The sequence below is a fragment of the Aphis gossypii genome, chromosome 2, assembly GCF_020184175.1.
Source record: "Aphis gossypii isolate Hap1 chromosome 2, ASM2018417v2, whole genome shotgun sequence".
NCBI classification, from domain to species: Eukaryota; Metazoa; Arthropoda; class Insecta; order Hemiptera; family Aphididae; genus Aphis; species Aphis gossypii.
In genome coordinates, this window is record NC_065531.1 from 72,590,159 (window position 1) to 72,602,073 (window position 11,915).

Consider the following 11,915-nt stretch of genomic DNA (forward strand, 5'->3'; position numbering starts at 1 on the left):
TTACATTCAATTATAATATTTAATGTTTCAATTATTTAATAATACATTTTTAAATAAATTAAAAAAAATAAATGCATACATACATAAATACAAAATTTGGCTTTGAAAGAAGTGTGTTATTGTTATAATAATGTAAGTATTTTTTCTTTTGAGGTTATTTTTAAATTGAGATTAAAATATGTGTTGTTATTTGAAGGTTTTACCATTGTAAAGCAGTAAAAAAAAAATTGATATTACTAAAAAAATATCTATTAGAGGAAGTTGAGTGATGCACATAGTGATAGCATATATTAAAGTTGGAATTAATATTAAATTATTATAAATAAAAATTATTTAGGTTACTGTTAATAATAGGGTAAGCAACTCATACTTTTGGGTTCTCCTAATCTCACCCAGTTGTAATGTTAAATAATATGCTAATGTTCAAATAATGTACAATAATTAATGTAGAGTAAACAAGTGAAGCACACATTATGCAAGATCAAAAAATTAAATGATGTGCACCTGTCTTATAAAAAAGGTCAACATTATCAATAGTGATGCGTAAATGATATATTGCTAGTTTAAAGTAGGTACTGTCCATAGACATATAGAACAACTAGATAGTGGACTGCACGATAAAATTGAAATCAGCGACCATATTCTACAGGGCAATGTTTACAAAATTTTATACTATGAAAATAAATTCGTTATTTTGTAAACATTGCCTTGTTGGCATATGGCTGCACGACTTCAACTTTCCTAAGGGAATGTAATACGCAGTCTGGTATCTAGTTGTTTTATATGTCTATGGTACTATCTTATTATAAATAATCTATTAGTTAATTATAAATGCTTATGTACTATGTAGTGATTGTAGTGTAATTGTAATGACTCAGCCCATTTATTCTTAATAAATTAAATGTGTGCTGTTAATAACAAATATATTTAAATATATACTTATTTATTTTAAATTAATATATTATTGGTAATAATAAGGAATAGCAACTATATAAATTCTAATAAATGCTTAATAAATAAATAATAATCATATAAAAAATAAATTAACACAGGTTATAATACATTGCACATAATAATATAAATAAAACATTAAAACACAAAAACATTGTAATAAGAGTATAAAAAATAATAATATATATATATATATATATATATAGAGTATTATTGTATAGTTACTTAGAGAATGGTTTATAACTTTCGAGATCCACCTCTGCTTTTTATCACTCCGAATGTAGCCAATTTTACTTCATTTAAAAAACTGGAGGAATTATGTACCGTACTACCACCCAATATAATCCTAACCTGTGGGTTAGATATGTTCATATTGTATATTGCCATTGATTCTTCATATGTAACACCACCAATTACAAAAACAATTATATCTTGCACCCTATAAAATAAAAATATTACAATTTTAATATAACAAAAAAATAAAAATTTCTTCTAACATAGTGAATACATTTTACGTAAAAATATAAATGTCAACCCAATTTACAAATGTTTCTAAGTAATAATTATACTGAATAGTAAAAACAATTTAATGAAAAATTAAAATTGTACTTCATACCTTTTTGTTGGTTGATTTATATCACTTAAGAATGGGTATTGCTCTTCTTTTAATCTTGATTTTATTAAATCTTCAACTAATTCCTTCATCAGTGGAACATGTTGAGTAAATATATTGTCAACGCCCTTCAAGTCCTAAAATACAAATAAAAAATAGATTTCTTAACTCATAAAACAATTATATTTTATACTTATAAATAAAAAAAATTTGGATTTTTTTAATGAAGAAACCTAATTTAAATTGTCAATAATTTAAACTTAATGTTTGTTATCATGGATTATAATTTATAATAAGGAAAAATAATTTGTTTACCTTATAGAATCGTTTTGTTATTTGTTTTGCATTTTTTAATGTATTTTCATTATCTAAAATTATTTTACTTTGGTATTTCATAACATCATGTACAAGCTGAAATCAATCAAATAATCATAAACAAAAATAATTTGAAATGTTACTTTTATAGAAATACCTCTATCCAATGTTCAGCAACTTTTTTTGATTTTAATATTTGTATTAAACTAGTTAATTCTCTATTACTATCTTTGCTGAAAGATTTTAAAGCATATAACATAACAAGTTTACTCGCCTCTTCGTCTGGAATACCTTTTTCAATAAGCTCTTTAATTTTCTGTAAAAAAATTTATTCAAACTAAAATACTATTTTTAATTAATTATAAGTATATGAATGATTAATTATGAAAACAACAAACAGATTGGATAAATTAATAGAGAGTAGAGGAAATATAAAAATTAATAAATTATTAAGGATAGACCACATATGAAAAAGAATAAGTCCACAGAGTAAATGGCAGATATATAAGTATGCAGTAATTATAACTAGTGTAATAGAATATTAAAATATCTTATACACACAATAAAATATAATAATTATAGGTATTCTAATTTATTACATATATATTTATCTCCTTATTTATTTATATAAGGTAAAACTAAAAATAAAACGTGAAGTAGTACTAACCTGAGTATGTTGAGAAGATTGAATATCACAAGCAATTTGTTGCTGCAATTCAGATACTTCTAAGAGATTTTTTTTTGTGACATAATTTGATAGTTGTTCCATAATTATTACATGTTTAGCAACTGTACCGGACATTTTCTGAAAGAAATATGTTAATAATTGAATATTATTATTATTTTTTTAAATCTACTTAATTATTGTCTAATACCTTAAATTGTGGATAATTTTCAACAAAAGCTTTCATATCTGATATAGTATCAAGTTTTTGATGATTTTTTGCTTTTGACTTAAAATCATCAATTAAAGATTTCATTATCTCACCGATTTCACCAAAATTTTTATAAATATTCTAAAAATATTTATAAATTTATATTAATAAAAAAATTTAAGTGTATTCGTTGTTAATGTTAAAATTTACTTGTTTGTATAAATCATCTTGCTCAGCACACAATAATACTTTTTTTAGATCTGGTTTAATGTCTTCAATATGACTTAAATCCACTTGATTATTATTTATAGTAAGCAATTCATGAACCATAGCTTGGTAAGACCACTGATGACAATTCCATGAATATTAAAAAGTTGGTATACAATTCAAAAATTATTATTAGTATTTGATACACACCTGTTATCGCGATTACTGTTTACTGTTAAAACTACTAAAATCATCTCTTTAGACAGTTTTCCTGAGGCAATACACAATTTTTATGAAAAAATCTATAGCACCTTCTCTAGAATTTAGCAAGTATGGTTTATTATTTAAGTTAAATCAAGATTAATATAATAAGTTCAGTAAACTAATAGTTTCCAAAATGTATAAATATGCAGAATATGAATAGCAATGTAAAACATGTTATATACAACCAGAAAACAATAGTTAACTTCAATATTACATTTTTTAAATTAAGATTAAATCTATCTTGACATTGTTCGTTAAATAAATATTAATATATTAGTGTTAATTATCAATTTTATTAAAAATAACAATACTATAGAATAACATTAAGATTATTTAGATTAGAGTATAGATTGAGTTATTGAGAATAAAAATGATATAATAAGTAGTGCGATAACAGGAAAATACATTGTTTTTCAACTTATAAGTTATTCAAATTACCGGCATTAATAGCGGAGTAACTGGATCCTCTCTTCGGTCTAATATTAATAATTGTGGTTGTATGTCGCCTTGTTTTAAATTGAAAAGATTTTCTTCTTTTGAAAATATTACCTTAAAATAATATATATATATATATTGAATTTATAGTTGGTAATGTTACAATAAAAAAATAATAGTTATTTTATTACTTTAGGTTATTCAAAATAATAATCTTTATAAAAAAACTTTAAAATAAATAAATTAGGAAGAAAAAGCTGAAGTTTTTAGGTTTTTATAAAGTATATAAGAGAATTACTGCACAATTCTATTACAGTAGTAGTAGGTTTAAACTAACTTTAAAGGAATTAGTTTATTAGATTTTGCATTCTATTTTAAATAGTTATAACTTACAAACCAATTCCAATCAACAATAATTGTTGAAATATTATTTTATACATTTGTAATAATTACAACTTAAAAAATTGTCAAGAAAATATTTTTCTAAAATAAATATTAAATTAGAAAAAAAATTTGTCTCAGTAATCAATACATCCAATAAAAAATGTTGTTTTTATTAAAAATTTACTTTGACTTTTTCAGCAAGTTGTTTACTCATTTTTGAAGAAGCTTGGAATCGTATTAGTGGATTTTTTTTCAATGATAATAAAACGGAAATAATTCCTTGAGTACATCTTGTTAGCTGAAGTGGATCCCAAGACAGACCTTATAAGAAAAAATTAAGAATATTGAAGAGGAATAATTAATATAAATATTATAAATTATGATTATTAATTACATTGTCCACAAGATGGAATATTAAGTGAAAATAGATGAGGTGCTACTGCTAAGTAATCAGCATAATATTCTTGCACTTCTCGTACAACTTCTTGGATATCACTTTCAGCAATTGTCTTGATATCAGTTTTAGAAATTATATTACTAAAATCTAAAAAATAATAATACCAAGTACTGATTACTTATAATTCATATACCTACTTGAAAAATTGTGATTTGATTAAAATTCTAGAATGGTGAATCTATTTGTAAATATAAATAATAATAAACATTTTATCTACTTACATATATAGTAATAGCCATATCTAGGATTACGTAACTCTTTGCATAACAAAGATATATTTTCACTAGTTGGCCGTAAGAATGTGATACATTTCATATGATACATGCTGTCTGAACTACTAGTTGATGTTAGTTGCTCAAATAAATATACTTCTCTCTGAAGTATTTCTGACTGACTAAAAACTGCGCTCACAATACTTGTCTGTAAAAATTATGCAGATTAGAAAAAATTTAACTTTTATAAATATAATTCAGTTTAAATATAGTTAATTACTTAAATAAATGGTAAATCTGGTAAAAAATATGAAATTTAACTATTAATGTATAATTTATGGTTAGTTATATTATATTATATTTTCCTCCAAAATGTATTAACTTATGATTTTTACTAATTTAATATATTATTTATTTATTGAAAAAAAAGAATTATACATATATATATACAATGTGCTTACAGTTGCTTTGTCCATAAGTAGTACTTTCATTCCAGGACCACAGTCTTCAGTCATCTTTATTATGTATAATTTTATAGCTTGAATTAAATCCATAGTGATCAGCAATTTTTGAGTAACTTAATCGAATTAAATATTTAATACTACAATTAAGGGTAGTTTTGCAAAAAATATTATTAATGTACTAGTGTACAGCTGTCAACTGTACAAGTACAACCTGTACAAGTACTTAGTACGAGACAAGTGTATAACTTGGATGAATATTGAATTATGATTACTGTGTTTTGTATTAGATGCAGATGCACCTAAATGAATACAATATAATGATAAGAAATAATACACTGTGATAGTATAATCATAGATAATCGTATTATTGTTATCTTAACAAAAACTTCAATTTTTACCTCCTGGCTCCTACACCTTCTCTGTTAAAAGAGTTAATAATATCACAACATAGAATAGTTAGATAATTAGTTGGTATTTTTAATAGAATATTAAAAAAAATATTTTGATTGAGCCTAAAGAAAATTAATGCGTTATGGGTAAATCTACCAATGATATTATATCTTTAAAATGTTAACATTTTAGACTTATACAAAAAAATTCTAAAGTGAATAAGATACCTATTGGCTATTTAGAGCGAAACGAACAATTCAAGAATGCATTGATTTTAGAGCGACGTTTTTCTTTTTTTGGATCTATATTCTATCATTAGTTTATCACTTTTCTGAACAATATAACTTACATTTTGAACTTTGATACATTTTCTAGTAGAAAAATGTATCTAAGTATCTGTTCTATGATTAGGCAGAGTAGGCTCCTAGCCCCTAGAGGCTCCACTTGGTTTAGGTGCCTAGTGAAAAGTGAAATATTTTTTTTTGTATATTATATTTAATATTTTAATTTAAGGATTTAGAGAACAAAAATAAATATGAATTAATATTATAGTAAGATTACTGTATTATAAGTATCAGGGGCGGACGCAGGAAAAAATGTTGGGTGGGGGGTCTGAAAAAATTAGAACTTTTTGAAAGTTCATAAGTGAGAATGACTACGTTTTAAATTAATCATCCATTTATTTCGGAGGGGGTTTGAACGCCCCCCCCTTTCGTCCGCCATTAATATATATACATGTTACATATAGCACACACTCTAAAAAGTCAAAAATATTTTTAGATTATTTGTCAAAATTATTTACAAATTATTGAATGTTATCTGAAGACGTCATAGCGATGCGCGATGACAAAATATATCGTCGTGCATAGTGCATAGTATTATAAAAAAAATAGTACACTTTCATCTACCGAACCGAACAAATGATAGGTTAAGTAAAATTAGCTTAATGATTTCCCTGTAATTATTGTTTCTATGAATATGATTATATGAATGAATAATATAAATTGTAATGGCCCTCATATATAAATTTTTATTAAATTGCTTTTTGAAAATATGGTCGACTTAACTCCGAGATATTATGACAGAGACACTGCAGCATTAAAAATGTATAAATGTTTCTAGTTTCTAGTGTTTTTATATCTCATACTCTCATGATCCACTTCCTACATTTCACCTGTATAATGTGCCAAGGATAGGTATATAAATTAGTCACCGGAAACTACCTCTGAAGTTTTAAATTGAAACATTATTTTGACAAGTTATTTAGTTATGGTGTAAACAGACCAAAAAATAAAAATAAACAATAACACACATTATTGAAAAATCAATATCGGTACATTAATTACTCCATTCAGATTTCAGAATTTAAAAATGACGAGAGATAACAAATAACGTTAATAGGTAACGTTTTTATTTTCTAATAAATGGTCAATTCATTCTAATATTAAAGCAAATAACATAAAATAGTACTGAACGCGAGTTTGTTATTATGTTACATCAAATGTAAGATGAAGACTTCACATTCGTATAAAGCGACCTCTTAAAATTTTTACTTTCAACATGTTTCAAATATTTTTAATTGTTTTTTGAAATATTTCGATTTATAAAAATCGAAATTATAGTATGAATAGTTTATGGGTACCTATTTAATGTTTAAAATTTAAATTATGGCCTATGGGAGTAGTAGACAATAGACAACATTTTGTAGAATGTTCCCGTGATATTTTACTCCATACACCTAAACTTTAAATACTAGTAGCTTATAAACTTTTTTGTCTAAATTTCGATTTTTATGAATCGAAATATTCAAAAAATTATTCTGCTTTGGAATATAGAATTAAAAATATATGTTGTCATGGAATAAAGTAAAAAACTTAAAAAACCAGAACGATAAAAATATATTTTTTAAAATTTTTTTATTTTATATCGAATGTAAATTACCTATGTAAGAATAATATTTTTAAATAGTTAATAGATTTTGAAATAATGAATGATAATGATTAATAAATCAAGTGGTATGTCCGTGTTACCTGGCTACTGCGTATACTGTATAGGGTTTGGTTTAGTTTACTAGTTTATATTATAGACCTTTTACTCATAGACGAAGCATCACAGGTTGGCGAATGGGGGCGGGGGCTCCGTTTATGAGTCAAAGGCACGATTAAAGATTATTATAAGATGTATATCTATTATCTTTAATCGTGGTAAAACTAAACAAGGTCTATGGGTCTATGGATTGTATAGTCGTATAGAAGTTTTTTCTATATTATATTATTCTGTGATCTGTACAGTGGCGGATCTAGGATTTTGTTTTGGGCGGAGCTCAATATTTTTTACATTAGTACAAAATCAGAAACCTGAATTTTTCGTAATTATAAGTTTTATGTCACAATTACGTTTTAACACATCTTGTGGGCCATGGGGGAGTCCAGGCCCCTCTGGCCTTCTCCTTAAATCCGTCACTGGCTTTGTATAGCTCAGGAGTGATCACAATAGTATCTTTAATCGTCGTGGCTCTGAAAGTCAATTGACAATTTTGAAATATTGAATAGATTCTATTTTACCGCGGTTGTATACCACAACACTGTTAAAAGCTTGCATTATCACTACGACATTATTATTACTCTGAGCTACGACAGTAACTATCATGTTGGTCATCATGGTTTGACATTACAGTGTTGTAAGTTATTCCGTAATCTGTATTTTGCAGGTATGTTCATGATTGTGATTCGTTGGCCACGCCACCACGGTCCACGGACACGGTGACGGTAAGCGGTAAGAAAGGAGGAAAACGACGATGGTCGACTACGGCGTATTCTACATCGTACATTTCTACTTCTACGTCGCTATTTGACTCTCTCACAACGCTTGATATAATGATATATTAGGTCATTCGCCATTTTGTCGTTTGTACTCACGACTTTGTTGGTCGTCGTTTGACTGTTTCGTTTTTAACTTGCGTATACAACACGGAATAATTGTTGTACACTTTTGTCCTTAACCTTAATAAATTGAATTTTTCGCGAACATACGTATACCTATATCTGTTTAAACCATGTTTGTACGCGTCTTACGTGACTTCTGCCGACAAACGGCCGCCGTCTCGGGCAGAGAAAATGTCAATCGTTTGATACATATAGCTGTGCCATTGGAAAAGAACAGAGACCGTCGAAGTTTCTTGGCCTCGGTTCCTCGTAAAGACGAAGGTACCGAAGGCGAGAAATTCGTTTTCATTGATTCCGCAATTACCAAGTGAGTTTTTCAATCGATTCGTCTATTCGACGTTGAACGATACGCATATTTTTCCGTATTTCATTATGCGTGGACGCCATTTTTGTTGGTCTATTTCGTCGTGTGCGAACAACAAAGATGAACATTTTTTTATTGTACAATGAATCTTTACTAACTTTGAAATTTTATTTTTTTGAGGAAAGAAGATATGTTCCCTGACATAAATACGCCTAATATGCATTTTGGGGGAGTTAAATTCTCAGATGTACCTGTTTGTCACATTAAATCATCTAGGAACAATACAATACTTCATGTCACTAAGCCTAATGGTAAGTCATAAAGTTTTTGTAATATTTTCTTTGCTTTTTCCACTTAGAATGAATACTAAACAGAGTACCTACCTATACCTAATAAATATTATTTAATGTATTTCGTGAAAAATGCTTATGAAAAAATCTATGGTTTCCAAATTTATGTAAAATAAATCTGATTTTGTTACTTATATTATAGTATTTTACATTTTTATTTAAAATCATTTCTCATTTGACTAAATTTATGTTTTCTTGGATATTTATGCAATTTGAAATATAGGGAATTAAGACTAACATTTAATTTGGTATTAATGTGAAAATTAATTTTTCTATCCCTTTCATTTTGCCATTGATAAATCGACAATTTTCCTGGAATTAATTATATTGGATAGGTATAACAATTTAAAAATAATGTGAGACAGTTGCTGTGCTCTATAGTAGATGTCGATTCTACTTTGTCATTCAGTAGGTCATTGTTGTGGATGAGCTATAATATAATTCAATGATAATGATTCTGATTGAGACTATTTACTAAGGTATTTTATTATATACCTAAATATATCGTTAATAGTAATATATTTTTTTTATGAGCAATAGGTACAATTGGTTTATCTGGTTTATACTATAATATTTAATATTACTAGCTTTTATTAACTAGGGTCAATATTGATGTACTGTTTAACATAATTAGGTTCATAATATAAATAGCTTTAAATGAGTTACTATTTTGAAAAAATAAACTAAGGACTTAATACTTAAAATATGATATATGGTTTTAAAAATAGCATCAAAAATAGTAAATTAATTAAATTTTTACTACAGTTTTTGTATACAACAATACTATATATGCTATTTAAATATCTAATACTCGATAGCTTAGATTTAGATTATTGTTATCTGTAATATTTGAAAGCCTATCAATACTAGCATTCAATAGCTACCCAATTTCATTTTGACAACCTTATTTCATTATTTCGGGTCTTAAACCTTAACCTCAACAGAGGTGTTTTCAAAATTGGCATAAAAGTATAAAATATTGTAAACTCGGTACATAAATTGTTCCTTTTAGAACCCAATAAATGAACTAAGTTTTACAAAATAGAAGTTACTTAATTTAAAAATATATAGATAATTAACATTATTGAATATTAGTGATACAAGTCTCTTTAATTTATTCCCATTTTTGTTTCAATAAATAAATTATTAATTTACAATAGGTACTTTACATTTCCATCCAAAAAGATAATACCTTATGCCTATAATTGTAGGATTGTCCAAGTTGCTCTCTAATTTGTTGGATCACTAATATTAGATTGTTTCGTACACTTATGTACTATTGATAGATAGACAGTATAAAAAACAATTTCAAACTGGTTAAAAAATTAGTATTAAACTTATCCAATTAAATATACTATATCCATACCTTCTTATTTGGAATTTCTTGAAATAAAAGTTGAAAATACTTTTAATTAATTAGGTGTATGTTAAATAAAAATTGATGTTTTTTTTTTAGGTGAAAGGATAATGATCAGGTCTTGTGGTATGGAAGGATTTAAAAATACTAGAAAAGGAACTAATATAGCAGCTCAAGCTACAGCAATTGGTTTAGCTACAGTAAATGTTTATCATTTTCTTAAAAGATGTAACAAATATTTTTTTTGTCTTTAACAAATTTCTGTTCAATGGAATAAACAAAATTTTATTAAAATTACTTAACCTAGTAATTTAACCATTTAAATTTAAAGAAAAGCTTATTTTTTTAACTATTTATTCTTAATAATCAATACTAATACATTTAATTGTACCTTTTAGATATTAGATTATATATTATATCATAAAGTGCTAGAGTAATAGTATTTTGTAGTCTAATTAAATAAAATAACAATAATAAAAAAAAAAATTACTGAATTAGAATACTAAACATTTTAGTTTAAAATGAATTGGAGTATATATTGGAAAAGATAGATCATACAATTTGTTTTGCCGCAGCATTTAAATGTAAATTTATCCATTTATGATATAATAATGATCATACATTCATACATATCTGTTTTGAAATAGATGATACACCTAAATTGTATCCATAGAACATATTTATAATTATATTAAATTTACATTAAAATTACTTAACTACTAAGAGACGCAAAAATAAAATAAAAATATATTTTAAGGCATTGTGCTTTAAATAAAGTTAATTTTTTTATTTAGTTTTATAACATTTATTTTCAAACCATGTTTTTATAATTTAATGATTAAGTTATTAATTCTTATAATTTTTTACTATTAATTTGAATTGCAATAATTATTTTTTTTTCAGAGAGCATTAGATTTTGGAATTCATACAGTTCGTGTAACAATTAATGGATTAGGACCTGGGAGAATGGTAAACATACTTTTAATATTTGTACACTGTTGTATTTTTTTATTTAATTAGTAAATATTATACTTATAATAAATTGATTTTGTTTTAGTCCTCAATAAAAGGTTTAACTATGGGTGGCCTCAAAATTATATCTGTGACAGATGATACTCCAATTTCATGGAATCCATTGAGATCAAGAAAACAACGAAAGTTGTAATTATGATATGTTGTAAGTAAGTCTGAAAATAGTTAATTATAATTTATTGTGATCATAAGATTAATGTAAAAAATCTATCGATATTAAATAAAAATTATCAACTTTTAAAATTATTTTATATAATTGTTTTTTATTGACCATTCTAAAAAATTTTCTTGTGATTTTAATAATTTTTTTTTAGTTATGAGTATAATACTCAGTAGCTTAGTGTTATTCAACAAAAATAT

At 25.4% G+C, this 11,915-nt stretch overlaps 2 protein-coding genes across 2 annotated transcripts; one reads left to right on the forward strand and one right to left on the reverse strand.

Moving 5' to 3' along the window:
• LOC114125900 (vacuolar protein sorting-associated protein 45) lies at positions 1 to 5,488 on the reverse strand. The gene is made up of 12 exons (XM_027989716.2): positions 5,175 to 5,488; positions 4,723 to 4,921; positions 4,439 to 4,588; positions 4,229 to 4,365; positions 3,664 to 3,774; positions 2,965 to 3,099; positions 2,755 to 2,895; positions 2,547 to 2,684; positions 2,037 to 2,195; positions 1,880 to 1,975; positions 1,568 to 1,701; positions 1 to 1,390 (listed from the first exon to the last, which is right to left on the reverse strand). The coding sequence occupies exons 1-12, from the start codon at positions 5,265 to 5,267 to the stop codon at positions 1,189 to 1,191; spliced, it is 1,695 nt and encodes a 564-aa protein (XP_027845517.2). The 5' UTR covers positions 5,268 to 5,488; the 3' UTR covers positions 1 to 1,188.
• A 2,849-nt stretch (positions 5,489 to 8,337) lies between these two features.
• Positions 8,338 to 11,801, forward strand: LOC114125899 (28S ribosomal protein S11, mitochondrial). Its single transcript, XM_027989715.2, has 5 exons — positions 8,338 to 8,819; positions 8,997 to 9,127; positions 10,623 to 10,723; positions 11,427 to 11,492; positions 11,581 to 11,801. The coding sequence occupies exons 1-5, from the start codon at positions 8,623 to 8,625 to the stop codon at positions 11,686 to 11,688; spliced, it is 603 nt and encodes a 200-aa protein (XP_027845516.1). The 5' UTR covers positions 8,338 to 8,622; the 3' UTR covers positions 11,689 to 11,801.
• The last annotated feature ends 114 nt before the right edge of the window (positions 11,802 to 11,915 follow it).